This window comes from Lissotriton vulgaris, chromosome 7 (genome assembly GCF_964263255.1).
Source record: "Lissotriton vulgaris chromosome 7, aLisVul1.2, whole genome shotgun sequence".
Taxonomy (NCBI): domain Eukaryota; kingdom Metazoa; phylum Chordata; class Amphibia; order Caudata; family Salamandridae; genus Lissotriton; species Lissotriton vulgaris.
In genome coordinates, this window is record NC_141695.1 from 603,275,931 (window position 1) to 603,292,244 (window position 16,314).

The following is a 16,314-nucleotide window of genomic DNA, read 5'->3' on the forward strand; positions in this document are numbered from 1 at the left end:
ATTCCGTAGCACCGCTTGTCCCACAGCCGCGTCTGCGGTATTTGCTGATCCGAGACAGTAGTGCTTCGTAAACGTGTGTCTGCTCGACCACGTAGCAGCTCTGCAGATGTGGCGTAGAGGCACTCTAGCAAAGAGGGCTGTGTAATTGACACCGCCCTTGTGGAGTGAGCTCGTACAGGAGAAGAGAGGGGCTTTCCAGCCCGTTGGTGGCAAAAAGCAATGGCAGAGGAAATCCACCTAGTGATGGATTGTTTGGTAACTGGCTGTCCTTTGCAAATTGGGCCATAGACCACGAAGAGCTGATCTGATATTCGAAAAGGCGCAGTGCGTTGAATGTAGAATTTCAAACAACGGTTTAAGTCCAAAGAATGCAGGGAACGTTCTGCAGGAGACTGAGGATTAGGGAAAAATGTCTAAAGGATGACCTGTTCATTAAGGTGGAAATCGCTTGGAACCTTAGGAATAAATTATGGACTGGTGCGTAGTGTAACCGATTCTTTAGAAAACTAAAAAAAAGGAGGTTGGATCGTAAATGCTTGAATGTCACTTACTCGCCTGGAGGATGTTAGTGCAAGTAGGAGAGCAACTTTCCACGTGAGGAATTTTAAGCACGCTGAATGTATGGGCTCAAAAGGATGTAGGAGGTGCTGAGACAGGACCAAATTTAAGCGCCACGCAGGGGCAGGGCGACGAATGGGCGGAAACATTCGAAAGAGGCCCTTGAAAAACTGCTGGATAATTCGAGAGGATTATAATGACGTGGAACCATCATGACGGAAGCGGGAGAGTGCTTCCAAGAAGACTTTAAGAGTGGAATGAGAAAGTCCTGATTTTGCAAGGGACAGGAAAAAGGGCAGAATCTGTTCAGGCTTGGCAGTCATTGGATCCAAGGCTTTAGTGTGACACCAGACACAGAAACGCTTCCACTTCAGTTGATAGGTTTTAATGGTGGATGGAGCGCGAGGGTGAGCCAGCACCTCTCTGAAATCTGCTTCGATGTTCAGACGTGCAAATTAATTGTGTTCAGGTTCCAGGCATGTAGCTGGAGATATGCCGTATTTGGATGGCAGATTTGCCCCTGCTTCATTGTCAGGAGGTGAGGCATAGGATGAAGCGGAATTGGATCGCTCTGAGAAAACAGGAGGAGATCCGTGAGCCATGAGTGCCGTGGCCACCTGGGTGCTATTAGGATGACATGGCAGGGTTGAAGCCTCATCCTGTGTAACTGGCGCGGAACTAGAGGGAGCGCAGGGAAAGCGTAGATGAATTCGTTCGACCAATTGATCGAAAATGTATTCCCGCTCGACTCTCTGTGGGGATGACGACTTGCAAAGCGTTGGCATTTCCTGTTGGTGGCAGTCGCAAAAAGATCCATCTGTGGCTGGCCCCACTGACGGAAGATGAACTCTAGAGTTGGTTGATTGAGTTCCCACTCATGATTGTCTGTGAGAGACCTGCTGGGTGAGTCTGCTAGGACATTGGAGACACCCGGCACATGGATCGCTGAGAGATGGACTTGATGGTGAATCGCCCAGTTCCATATTTCTTGTGCTTGTCTGGAGAGCAGAAGAGATCTCGTGCCGCCCTGTTTGTTGAGGTAGTGCATGCTGGTGGTGTTGTCTGTCCGCACCAGCAGCAATTGTCCCTGCACTACCCTCTGGAAAGATTTTAGGGCAAGGAAAATTGCCAGAAGTTCTAGGCGATTTATGTGCCACGTGCGTTGGGGCGCAGTCCACTTTCCTTTGACGGACATTCCTCCGAGGTGTGCTCCTCAACCCTCCAAGGACGCGTCTGTCGTGAGCGTCAGTGTCGGAGTCGTCTCTTGAAAAGGTCGTCCCATGGAGATGTTTGGAGGGTGAGCCCACCACTCCAGTGCAGATTGAATGCGGGGCGTGAGGTGAATCTCGTCGTTGAACGACCCCGAGATCTGTTTCCACTGCTTGTCTAGTTCCTCTTGTACTACTCTCATATGTAGTCTGCAATGTGGAATCAGATGTATGGTTTGGAATGGGTCATGTGAAGGATATCGTCCCAAATAAAGAGGTTTCCCCAAACCTGATAACTACTGGGGCAAAAAGAAAAAGAACTATAGCTAAACCAACCAGCTCTAAGAGGAAACAACCCCCCACGCTCAAAACAACAACGCACAGCCCTGAGCTCATGGATCCAAAAGAAGGTGGCCCCTGCGATTTCAGCAAATGAGGAGCCCTCTGATGCCACAACGGATACCACTGTTGATCTAACCCTATCAGAAGCATTAACTCATTCCATTTACACGCAAACTGAGTATACTGCAGCCCCTACAACTTGCATCACACCTGGTGATATCTCAATTGACACCGTAGTGGACATGGTATATGAGCGTATGAGAGACCTGGTGGACAAGAACTTTAACACACTTTAGAAACACCTAGACCGCTTGGAGACATTGATAAATCAAACACACACACTAGCACACTTAAAGCTATAACTAAGCCGGGGGGGGGGGGTCTGAATCCTAAGCCTTTTGGCATGGAGAACTTAAATGCTCAACCGCAAACCCTGAATCTAATATCCCCCCCCTTTTGAGATGCCAGTGCAATATGCAGTAAAACCAAAGATAGCTTTGCATCTAAACCCATGCCCAGTGAGAATACCCTATTCGGTACAGGTGGTATTAACAACACTAATAGCCCAAATCCTAATACCCACTCAGCCAATTCTCGCCGCTACCACCAACCCCATAAACTTCACTCCCTTGAGGCGTAACACTCTGAGTTCTATCTCCACTTCAGAGAATAATGATACTGGTCTGTCTCTAGAGACCAGGGGTGATGTTCTTAACTTACCACCCTATGTCCTAAGTTTAGCAGCTCCCCCCCCCAAGAAAAAATCTAATTGAGACCTGGGACCAACTGCGGAATAAAAGCGCTGATTGGCTGGTCAAACATAAAGGCCTTGGGGTGGCAAATATCGGCAAGATCATAATGGTGTGCAGGGTTGGCTGGGTAGGATCCTCAAAAATGAACATTAATGGAGACTGTGTTGTCATTCATTTTAGACAACCGTCACTGGTAAAATCAATGCCGATGACACAGGAATTTAACAACAACTTCCCAACTCTTGTCTGGTCACTGACCCTGGGTTTTTTCTACAAGCCAACCCCAGGGTTAAATACCTTTGCTATCCCTCCACACACTATGTACAACAGATTTTCTGCCTTGTCGGGTATAGACAGCCTGGATTGACTGCCTTCTATTCCAATACCAGCTGTACCTGCCATCACTGGTTCCTCGTCCGATTCTTTGGAGATTGTTACCCCAAAATCACACGATTTAAACTTGCAGGTGCTTAGCTGGAATGTTGCAGGCCTGGCCTCCAAGCTGAGCTCCACAAACTGGGTCAACATAGTCCAAAAATATGATATACTAATGTTCCAAGAAGCCTGGAGTACGAGGGATTTATTCTTGGAAGGTTTTGCTTGTTTTAATAATATCGTACCCGCCACCAAAGTAGATGGTCCATCCGGTGGCCTTTCAATCTGGATTAAAATTTCATAAGGTGGTAGTGTAAAGTCCCTTTCCACAAATAATGACAATTTTCAAGCCTTGATTTATACACGGGGGCTTCAATTTGCTTTATTAATTTTTACAATAATGATTTTGTAACCCTCCCTAATAATAATTTTACAAACTGCATGCAAAAGAGGGAAGGAACTGTCAGATCACTTGTCTACTTGTAGTTTACTTAATGTGATGGAAATTGCGGATGTTTGCCAAAACAATAATTAATTAATACCCACCTATAGGGGTTGTGGTGAGCCTTAATTATCGATTATGTTTTTATATTTGCCTCTCTAGAAGATCTTTTATTAAAGGCAGAGGTCTTATGCACCTCGCAGGGTGATCATAACCCAATCTTAACAACAATTAGATTTGCCCCTAGACCCAGTCTTGTTAAAGAGCCTGGGGCAAATAATTTAGTGGCTTCGACTGACAAATTAGGAGTAATTTAGAAAGGTATTGATAATATTTTATTTTCCAACATGATAAAATCGCACCCATTGCTCATTGAAACCTGCCAGTCATTTAGCGACCCTAACCCAGAGGTTATCAAGGCATTTAGTGGCCTGTGCGCTAGCATTAAACAAATGATCTCTAGGCCTGCGTTAGACATTGATCAGGACCCTAGATGGTTCAACAGTACCTGCTCGCTAGTAAACAGAGAACTTCGTGTAGCATTGACAGCAACACCTAGGGGCGCAACTCTTGTTAAATCTTTGCGATGCCATTATAAAAAAAGTAGTCAGGCAACGCAAATATGAACTCCTAAAAGAACGCTGGCATAATTTTGCCTGTGCCGCTACACTCAACGATGGAAACGTTTTCTGGGCAGCAGTTAAAGACATGAGATCCATGGGCCCTACTCTCACTCCCCTAAGCTTCAACATAGCTAGCGAAGCTTTGGAAGCCCATTTTTCTAAAATTTATACAGCCCCGCCCCAGAATGAGGTTCCGTTAAACAACGTTCCTTTCACACGGATTTCTATATCAGTGTCAGAAGTTCAGGACGCCATTCACCAAAGCTTAGGCAACAAGGTCCCGGGGCAGGACAGGCTTGCCATTGACCTCTTCAAACACAAACCGTAATTTTGGGCACCTCTTTTACTTAATGTTTTAATAATTTAATAAGCACTTTTATTCCAAGCACTTGGTCTTCCAGCATAATTATGCTTATTTTTAAAAAAGGAGACCGATCCAACACTAGCTGCTACAGACTGATCTCCCTGATTGACAGTACTTTGAAGAGCCTCAGGAGGATTTTGTTTTACAAAATAAGGTTTGGGGCTGAAAAGGATTCATTTTAAACAGATGTCAGCTGAGTTTTAGAAGTAAACTAGGAACAGTGGAACAGTGCCTTAATTTAAACCTGATTGTTGGCAAGTACACGGTAGCCTGGAAGTCACCCATCTACCTGGCTTTTATGGACCTTACCTTAGCCTTGGACTTTGTCATTAGGTCACATCTGTGGTCAGTCCTTTTAAACTACGGGTTGGATGAGACATTAATTTATTTTTTTGCATATTGCACAGAGACTTGAAGGCACGGGTAAGGATTAGCAATGACGGAGAGGAGTCAAGGGATATCATTATTGGAAGAGGGCTCAGACAGGGGTGTGTACTGACCCCTCTTCTATTCATCCTATACATAAATGAACTACACAATGTACTGTCAGAACTTACCAATGACGTACCTAGCAACAATGGCAATGTACTCCCCACCCTACTATATGTGGATAATGCAGTCCTAATGGGCCGCTCTCCGAACACACTACGCACTTTAGTCAGGGATTTTGTTGATTTTATGGCAGACTTAGACCTTTGCACCAATTTTAAGAAATCTTTTATAATGACCTGTGGCCCAAAAAAATCGTATTAATTCAATAACCTCAGGTCCTGAACATTTATTATGCACCCACACTTTCCCATATCTGAGATTCATTTTCTGACAGCGGATCTTGGGCAACACATGCTGCCCATAGCAAAAGTAAATTTATAAAAGTGACAAATTTGATCTTGAGTCTTCCCCAACCCAAACAAGCAGAGGTAGTATTTTCTATAACTAAAATTTATAAAACACAGTGTATGCCCACTGCCACATATGGCACAGAAGTTTGGGGTTTTATAAATTGCAGTGGAATCCAGAGAGAGGTAAATAGATTCTGTCCGAAACTCCTAGTGGCCCACATTTCCTCACCAATTTTTGTGTGTCATAAAGAATTACATTTGTTTTATATAGAAGACTTTATCCGGTCCCGTCCAGCTATATTTTGGCTAAAAGTTTGGCAAAATCCGGCAGCGACCTTGACAAGGGAGATTATAGACGACTGCCTCAATTGCGACAAGGAAGGGTGCATGCCCGGCATTCCGCTGTTAGAAAAAGTTTAACTAGCGTGAATTTAGAGCACGTCTTTTTTAATCCTTTGGGCCAAGAGGGAATAAATAAAAAGGTCCTTATGGATGCACTATATGAATCTTATAAAAATGCAAGATATGCCACAGAGCTCTCAAAATCAGCAGTCGCTAGGTATATGTCGCTGGTGGAGGCTGACAGCCCCCTAACCCATATGCCATCTAAATATCTTCTGAAGAATACAAGTCGTTGGGAGAGAAGCTTACTCTTTCGCCTAAGGGACGGCACCCTAAAATACTCACTTTGCTTTCCTTTGGGATTCAATACTAATCTTGAGCAAATGCCCTGTCCCTGTGGCACTCGTAGCAATCAAACAATGTTACATTTTTTATTTTTCTGTAATTTTTATTAAAAATATACAAAACAATACCTGATCCCCTATTTTAAGGCAATTGCAAACATTAATTATAGAACAGCCTACCTGGAAATTCTCAGACTCGAGAGGGACAACTTGATTTTCCGCATCAGCTTCTTTTTGAGAGTGGCAGTTCACTCATGTGCTTTCATGAGCACTTTGTTACGTATTTAAGTGTCCCTGAACACACAACACTGTTTTCACTGCATGAACCTACCTACACTTTATAGTATGGAACACCAAACCAAAGCGTTACCTGTTGACTGGACTACCCTAAAAGATTAAATCTAATTGCACCTTATATTATGCTGCTCAAACCGTTTACAGTCGACCGCACTTGACTATAATATGCTGCTATCTGTTTGTCGAACCTCTGAAAGTGTTCAACAGTATTATGTTGCTATTTGCCCGTTTTTAACTTTTCCTATGATACTGTTGTTGTATATAATATGTTCTTTTTGATATATGCTCATAATTGAAGTCTTTGTAACCGGATAATCCCCTTTTTATCTATTGTATTTATACTGTGTTTCTAACAAAAATTGTTCTGTGGCTGGAATTCTTGACCTGTGCTTTTATGGATATTTTATATCCGAATAAAGATTATTGAATTGAATTGAATTGAGAAAGGTGAAAAAACACACTCCTTATGGGCAGTATGTTCCTTCTTGAATATTGAGTCAATCTCAGCTTTGATCAGAGGTCCAGTATTAGATGGAGGATGCAGTAAGCATACAGTGGGACTTGTAATAAAATAATGGATCGGAAACCAGAACAGATGTACCACATTTTTAACCGAAAACTATTTTCTTTTCTGAAAAGTCACTTTCTGAGCCTCACACCATTACTACTTGTTAATAAAAGTATACAACCTCTAATGCTGAATGGTCGCACCACACCTTTCTTATGAGAACAGAGCAATGATTTCAACAGAAGGTTCTAAGTTTGGTATTTCTGCTGTGTGCCCATCTTTCAATGAGGTGTGGTTTAGTTTTACAAATATTTAGTCTGTCTTAAATCATCAACCAATTTATAAATAATATTTTCCCAATGAGTTTGCTCTGGACAAAAGCACTTTTACATGTGGCTATTCTTTGATCTTTTGGAGGGAATTGTTGGGCCTCATCTGAAACAAAGAGCCTTTTCTATGTGATTTGATAGCTGTGACTAGGGCAACATCACTAGCTTTTGTTTTAAAAGATATGTTTATTAACTTTAGCACTTTTATTTCCATTACATTTCAGTTTTCTTTTATTATCCTCTGGAAACATTTTTAACCATTTCTTCCTTTTCTCATATTAGAACAGCATTACTAAATATTATATTAATGCTTGGTCTTGCAACATTACCTGTGCTTACCTTTATCCATCAAACTCACAACACCAGATGTCTGTTTGTGTGTCAAAGAAAGTTCTGTCCTTTCCGGTCAAAATAGTTTAACTATACACTGTCCATCAGAAACAGGGTAAGGCTGTATGTGCCGTGTATGCAAATAGAAATACACATTTTTAAAAAGGGAAACTATCCGAAGACATCCTGCCTAAGATCAAACTTGGCAAATTCCCTCCCCCCACTTTCGAAGAAGCCAATACTCAAACTCTTCAGGCAACATCTCATCCCCATACTTAAGGATCCTTATGGGCCATTCAGGCCCTGCTGAGAGATTCCATCCAACTATGTACATAATCAAATTGTAACTTTCTCCGATGTGGTCAGTGCTTGATTGTTTCCCAGCTAAGTTCCTATACAAGACTATCGTAATTGAGTGTGTATTATACATAGTGTGCGTGTTTGCGTGCGTGTGTCCGTGTGTGTGTACTCACATTGATAAGCCGAAACAGGGATGGAATGAGCTTGAATATGACTGCCACCCTGCCCATTTTTTTAAGAGCAGACCGTTTTGGGTGATCCGAGGAGTCTCCAATCAGTAGCTCGTGAGCTACTGTAGCTCTTCAGCTAAGTCTGGAGTGGCTCACCTGAGTGCAGCCCAGCTTATTAAATTAGAAAGCTTTTGCTTGGTTAAATTAATATACATATAACAACATTGAAATTATACAATACTAGTAATATTAGTAACTCCAAGTGTGTTTCATTGAACATAAGTAGCTCTCAGTACAGAAAAGGTTGGATTCCAGTCTTATATGTTTCCTATTATAAACAGTAATGCAACAGGGATGAAAATCTTTCTCTAGCCAAAGTACAAACTGTGTGAAACAAGGTGCTTCTGTCTATTAGTAAACCTCTAAAATCTCTCTCTTCCTAGGTCGAGATAGATCAGATTTGTTTGAGGCAGAACGCTGAAACAGTATGTTTATCGAGGACTCACTGAAATGTAAGCCAGTCTATGTTTAGAGGTGTTCTTTAATCATGACACGTGTTTTGAGACACCCAGCTGGCTTTTATCAAAAACTGCAAGTGCAGAAAGAGACAAGGAAATTATGAAAATTGTATTGTCATCATGAGGTGATCACATTTTGGGTTGGATCTTGAGCTCCTATCTTATGAAGTTCATATATTATTTCTAAAGTTTAGGTTTTTACGCTATCCAATGTATCCTCTTGTTACAAAAAATCTGTGAAATGAGGAACAATTTGCTGCTACGTTTGTCAAAGATGATGCTTACATTGTAGAACTGTGTCTGTGTTAGTTCTGATACCTGCGTTGTTATCTCTAACTTTGAAAGCTCTTTTGTAACCCAAGCCTGAAATAAGCTCAAGTTATTAGTTGCTTAAAATCTTTGACCATCTTACAGATCATTTTCAAATTAATGAATGGTTCCTATTCCCGCATGTGTTTTTTTTGGGTCAGCTTTGTGTTTCAGGGAGATGTACCCTAACATAGCTGGTATAGCCCTCCGCTCATGTTGCTGCCTTTCCTTTTGTAGGCAGTGGCTAGCCTACAGCAAGCTGTACCAGAGCCTGGAGTTCAGCAGCAGCTGTCTGCTACATCCTATCATCAGCATTGAGTACCAGTGGGTACAAGGCAGAATGCAGCCCCAGCAGGTAAGAAGAGTGATGGTCGTGCTGTGCTGAGACTGTACTAGTGCTAGCTCTGACGTGCACTGTAGAGGCCTGTGGGCATATGAGGCAGATATGTTTGTCAGTAGTTGGATTGAGTATGCATGTTATAATACTCTGCCCGTCCTTTTGAGTTTGATTGTGTATGTCTGAGGTGTATTGATTTGTTACTTTTGAGAAAAAAACAAAACCTGATGGGTGGATTGCATGGACTAAATCTCAGCCACCGGTAGTTTCAGTGGTCCACCTTCCAATCCATCATGCCAGCTTTTCTTTCTAGGTCTCACTTAAGACAGGGCATGTGCAGTCTGTTATTTTGTTAGCTTACACTGAACTTGGCAACCTCCAATTGTTTACCACGTCACTCTCATTTGTTTGCTTCTGATTTGATGGCTTGTGTGGGCTTTACTTCCCCATCGTAAGTTTGTCCCTTCCCTGAAGCATGAATCCTTGGTGGGTTTGACCGTGTACTGTGCTGCGCTGCCTTTCTGCTTCTTCTGTTCTATATAAGTATCACACACATGCATGACTCTTCTATTAGCTTGCTACTGTGTTACACAGGTGAATGGAGACTTTCCCTAATGAGCCTTTTGGACCTGGAGGTTCCTATCCTCTCATTTTGCCCTTTTCCACGCCCCACACATGTTTTGTAGTGATGCTTGACGAGAAGGCCAATGCAATGCCCTTTGTGGTGATTTTGCTTATGTCTTTTTCTTTTGTTGTGTGCAGCGAGCGGAACTAGCAGAGTCTTTTGAATCGTTACTGGATTATGGTGTCTCCCTTCTTCACCGATACCGGATCATCTTCCCACCATCGGGCCCTAAGTCTGCAGACCGTCTCCAGGGTCTGCTCAGGTGAGTAGTAACAGCGGCAGGCTCTCCTCACAGAGACATACTAGCTTCTCTCCCTCTCACACATCTGGCTCCCACAGATGCATTTATCAAAATATTGGCCCGTTCCATATCCGAGTATGTCATCTACAGTTCCCTCCCATATGCGGTCTGGTAGCTGTACCTCAGCAAGGCCTCAGTTTCTTGCAAGAAATGGCATATGACTTGGGCAAGTGTTAGTCCATATCTACTGTCTCGCAGAGCACCTGGCATAATTGTGCTGTGTGTCGCCCAGTGCGTAATCATTTCACTCGTTTTCTCCTAAGGGGACTTCATATTTCATCTGTTCAAATGTTTTAATCACCCCCTCAAATAGGTCTTCAATACAAGACCTATTTGAGGGGGTGAATAAAACATTTCAATACAAGAGGTAATATAGACGTCCAGATATCAGATTTCTGTGCCTAGCTGAAGGGCGCCCCTCTCTGCAGGCGATGGAGAGTACTTGGCAAGGTGTTTAGATTTAGGGCTTCCAATTTAGCCCAGTTTGTCTTGAAGCCAGAGGCTGTGTCAGATTTCTCAAGCTCCTGCATTAGCCTCAGAAGGGATGAGGTGGTTCCCGTCACTAAGACCAGCATGTCATCATTAAAGATGGTGATCTTAATCCAGTTACATCCCAAGCTAATCCCTTGAATCAATGTTGTTTCTGAATCCCTGGGTCCAATTTTCTATGTATAACACTAAAAAGTGGCGACAGTGGGCAACCCTGTCCTGTACCCCAGTATATCCTGAACATGATCCAGAAGGACTATAACCCCTTGATGTGCCCCTTTAATCAAGTCTATTAGTGTATGGTCAAGGAATATCGTTCTGGTGTGCGTTATGTGCACCGTGGAGTAGTGATATTGGGTTGAACACCTCTCATGTATCCAAAAAGCCAACCTCTGTAAGTCACTGGGTACTTCCTCTAAAAAGTGTGATTGTACTCCTTGATGAATGATCCATCTTGTCTTGCCTTGTTCCAAACACAAGGTTCAATCCCTTTCTTAATTAGTGAGTTTGTGGCCAGAAAGAAGAGCGTTTGCATTGTAGAGCTAAGGAAGGCCTTCTGTCCCGCATTTGGGGTTTATACTGAGGCTGTAGATAGCTTCCTTCCCTTCAGGTATCCACTTATTAGGAGCCATATTACCCCTTTGACTAGTACACTGAAAACCCTGCTTGTGGTACAAACAGAATAATGCTCCCACTGTTTTGGTATTTCAGAGTTGCACAGGGCGGAACTGAAAAACAAAGGCATCCCTAGCAAATGTGATCATACCAGCCCCTATACGGCATAGAGATAGAGCTAAACAATCCTTGATGAATGATCCAGTCAACGCAAGGCTTCACATTTCAAACTGGTACTTTGTTGTAATGAAAAACATGAAGGGCAGTCTCTTTACCTTAATGTTACAAATGCAAGATTTTACTCAGTTAAGACGGATACGGCCACAGCCTTGCTTCATCAGATCATGAGGACTGAACTCAAACTGAAGCTAGGCTGCAGTACCAGACACCAAGCCCTGCCCTCACTGCTTCTAATTGACTAGGCACTGTGTTGATTGGCTGCAAGAACAGACCAGTGCCATCAGTCTTGTGCAAATCTGCTATGTTGTGCTGAGGTTTGGAGAAAGGATCTAGTGTGCAACCTCCAGATATTTTTGAGTAGTGTCTCCTTTTGGAGGCCGACTTCTCACTTTCGCTCTTAAAGATGTGTAGGACTATTAAGCAAATGAGATAATCTGTAGTGACCTAACTATTGGCGTCTCTCTGTGTGATGTTTACTCTGGATGGCTTTTCCCATTGGCCCATATGGCTATGCTACTTTGATTTCGCCCTTACTTTCTTCGCCCTGCCCCAGCAGCAAAACCGTTGAACATTTAAACTCCCACCCCCCTAACCCCATCACCTAAACTATATTCATCAGGTATTCAAAACAATAAACTTTGATCCTTCAATAGTATTACCTAACATAATGCCCTTTCAGGACTTTAAAATGACAGTCCAAATTAGGGTGAAGTTGACTCACTGTATCCCAGCTCCAGCCAAATGGCACTCTGCTGCAACCCATTATCATATTGGGGATCTCTGTCCTCAAGATTCTCATACTTTTCCTGCAGGACAATGTTCTGCTTCTGGAGGGCCAGTAGTTCTTTCAGCTAGAATTCATGTTACTGAGAACCCCCATCGGAGGTGTACTCCAGGTATGAGACCCTTACTCCAAGGTCCTGAAGATAATTTCTTGTCTTCCTGGTGCCCCATACAAAGCTCTGTTCTGAGGGTACCAATGACATCTTTCAGTCCACAGAACAGTTGCACCAAGAGGTTATTGAGGCTTCCTCCATTGATGCCAAACCTTAAGCCAGCTTAGTGCACTCATTACATTTATTCTTTCGCTGCTCACCAGTAAGTGAAGATGATCACCTTATACATTATTTATTAGTGTGCACCCCCATTAAACAAGGTTTCTTCATATTTTTGACTGCAGGGTACTGGTCCAGATGTGTAAAATGAAACCATATGCAGAACTATGCCCACAAATGCCATCCCTACAACAAAAAGTCACAGAGGCTATCCAGGTAAAGTTTAAGAAGACTCAGGTCTGTGCCATGGTTTGTGATGGACCTATGCTCATTGTGTGTCTGCCTTCAAGTACTACAACTCAACGCAAACTCAATGCATATTTATATAGTGAGATTGGAATTCTTTATTCATGCTGTAATATGTTAGCTAAGTATAGGTTTGAATATTAATGCTTATTTTTAGGCCAGCAATGTCTTACTACTCAATATTTTCAGAACTATTCAAGTATAGCCATTTAAATTCTGAACATCTGCCGATTATGAAAAATTACTTTTTCATGTAATGCTAGATGGCTGTGTACTCTCATTGTAATTTTAAAGGCTTTGTGTTCACTTATTCTACAATACCATAATTTTCTTTATGTTTACACTGTGATGCCAAAAAGCTGTGTGCCTATTCTGTTCATCAGAATTAATTGTTTTTGTGATCTGTCATATCAGACTGATTTGTGTGTTAAATCATTATAATGTGAGCTTACATTGCGACACCTGAAATATTTGTGTGTATGATTTGCTTAGCGGCCATACCTCCAGACTCACAAAAACAAAGTATTTTTTTCAAAATTAAATGAATGCGGAAATTAAAAGAAAAGAGAGGATCATTTCCCTTTTTGTCATAGGCATACTACTTTTGATGGATATTTCTAACTGCAGAATCCCCACCTTAAGAATATTGCCAGGCGCTAGACTGGATGTGGAGAATTTTTTCAGCAATGCTCACAGGTGCCCATAGGTGTCCACATGTGACTTCTCGTTGCTTCCTTTCCTTTCCGGAAGTTACAGAATTAGTCCACTTTAAAATATTTTTAAATCTTTTTATTTTTATTTGCTTTTAAACATTGACACATGTGAACAGTAAAATCTTGAGTGCACAAGACTAAGCGATCAACAGATACTGACAGTCGGTGTGAATGAGTCCACTTTTAAGCGTTGCCCTTGTGTGCCGCCATCAGTTCCTTTCTTTCACGATCTTCGATGCAGATCTGGCTCTTCATTCCCAAACTTATCAGTTTTTTGACGACTTAAAAAAAATTACAAACAGAAAGCCTGGGATGATGTTTCCCCTAAAACACAACTGGATTTAAGTGCGCCATGACTGCAGAAAGAAGATACCATTCCTGGACCTACCCAATGTGTGTCTTTGGTGCTTGGCCTCTGGTTACGACTCAGAATGCACCCGAAGGCTATACTGGAGAGCACTCTACATCAACAAACAAAACAAGTGGTAGAAAAATAGATCCCATTCCCACTTCTAGACACCAGGTCATTAACAATCCCTTAAAAAAATTAACTCCAATGCGGATTCCCGTTCCTGCTCAAAGTCTTCTGGTAAGTCGAAGTTAAAGATATACCATAAGCGCAAGGCTAAGCAGGGCTAAACCCAATCACACGACAATCTAAGGGTCATACCCTTCAAACATCTTCGGACTATGATCGGGCCCTGAAATGGGTCGTATTGTGCCCCTAATTCCCCAGGCCTTTTAATGACCCTCAGCAAATTGCTGACTTCAAGTGGGCCATGCCGCAGCTTTTTCAGACACTTCCGGCTCCCTCTATGCACCTTCTAGCCCCATTGAGATGGAAGTGTCTCCAGTTGGACTTTTACTGCCAGGTCCTCCCTCAGCACAACTGACTGTGGGAATCGAGCGCTGGTCCATTTTGATGCTGGTTCATTCTTCCATGCTAGCCCCAGGACCACACCAGTTCTTTACGTTCCGGCATGAATTCTTACTCCGGCAGCCCAGGCCCGATCTCAATGCCAGTATTGGACCCTGAGCCATCATCAACTTGCTCCAGGCTTAGGTCGAACTATGCAACCATAATCCTCCACCTCTGTTATGACGCCAGTACTATCAGAGGCTGGAAGCCTTATTTAGATCTGACTCTTACATGGCTCAATGTTTGAAAAATGTTGTCCATGACACTGATTATGACAAGGAAATGGAGGACCTGCTCTTTCCTCATTATACTAATTAAGACACACTGTACTAGAGTTATAAATTGCCCATGAGCTAGTTACTTCACAAGAGACTGAGCTAGACTCACCACCTGTGCAACGAACAGCAGAATGTGCCTCTTTCTCAGTAATTGTGCAAAGGGCAAACTTGTTAACTGAGAGCCTTCAAGCTGATCTTCCGACTTTTGAGCCACTATTGCTATTTAGTGAGGCTCTTGCAGTGTTATGGGCACTTGGTCCAAACCATTCTCTGGCCCTCCGGTCAGCCTACCTGTTGCCAGGCACATAGGCCAGTCCTCGGTGATACTGATTTTCTGACGAGGCTTTCTAGGCCTGAATGATTGCAGGTACAGACAGCTATGAGTAAAGTCACCCCTAATGATTTCCAGACTAGTTTTCTGGACAGAGGTTGGAAAGGTATTGATGTCGTCTTAATGAGATGGTGCTATTGGTCAATTTGGCCTTAAGATTCTCGAACACAGTATGCCTTCTTAGCAGATACACCAATGTTTTATGGAATATAGAAAGCAAAATCTTGCCAGCCACCCCAGAAGACCTAGGACTTCGCTGGCTAAAATGATATTTGATCGCCAGAACTGGGCAAAATATGTCTTGCATGCTGGTTTGGACACCACGACTGTGTGGGTAGAGCTATTGGCTCCAGTGAAGTATTTAAATAGCAAGTCGGGTTGCGGTTAACTAGATTTTCAGAGAATCTACAAACATCCTTTATGGACTTGCCTTTTCGGGTACTAGTTTGTTTGGTGAGAATGCTGATTCAACACGCTAACTATTTAACCGCATCTCTGCTGCGGTTATTTTTGCGCTGTGCGGCTGTTTTCAATTAACCGCGATACATGACCAGCTCAGCTCGTCATCCGCACACGTCACCCGTGGCTGATGACGAGCTGAGCTCGTCATCCGCATCGAAGGGGTTAAGGACAGGTGAGCCTCAACACAGCCTTTTGGACTCTTGTCTGATGCCAAGCAGTTCCATCAAGAGTATAAGAAGTTTAGGGGTTATTCCAGGGGCTACCCTACAAGCAACACCAGCCATCTCAACCTGTGCAGGAGCACCAGGCCAATTCCTGAGGCAGCTCTCCTCTACCACTTCCTCTTAGGCCGCAGCAGTTGTCAAGCCTATTTACCATGCTCTCACAGGTCCATGCTCAGCCGGTAGGATACAACATTTCCTTCCCAGGTTGAGAACCCTCGTTTCAAACCAATGGGTCTTGCAAATAATTCTAAGGGCCCAAGCCCTGCTTTCATTTTCTCCCTGCCCCTTTTTCCGTCCACACCAGAGCAACTGGCAGCAGACCATTCCAACAGCGTTCTGCAAGAAGTCAACCGTCTTCTGGCCAAGAGTGTCATTGAGCGGGTGTCTGCATCAGAGAGAGAAGGGTACTGCTCATTTTTTTCCTTTCACTCAAAAAGTATAAAGACCTAAGGCCTATGCTGGAACGCTGTCCACTGAAAGCCTTTCTGTGCAAAGAAATATTCAGGATGCTAACCCTGGCTCAGATTCCTTCTGCTCTGGACATAGGAAATTGGATGGTGTCCCTGGACTTGCAGGATGTGTATTT

The 16,314-nt window shown here is 43.0% G+C and overlaps 1 protein-coding gene across 4 annotated transcripts in view; it reads left to right on the plus strand.

Moving 5' to 3' along the window:
* UNC13D (unc-13 homolog D) overlaps positions 1 to 16,314 on the plus strand; it is a 707,512-nt gene that overhangs the window by 340,538 nt on the left and 350,660 nt on the right. For all 4 annotated transcript variants that reach the window (XM_086930728.1, XM_086930726.1, XM_086930727.1 and 1 more), the window contains 3 exons: positions 9,191 to 9,308; positions 10,053 to 10,177; positions 12,681 to 12,771. In XM_086930728.1, the coding sequence (XP_086786854.1) occupies positions 9,191 to 9,308; positions 10,053 to 10,177; positions 12,681 to 12,771 (334 nt within the window). The remainder of the gene's footprint in view (positions 1 to 9,190; positions 9,309 to 10,052; positions 10,178 to 12,680; positions 12,772 to 16,314) is intronic.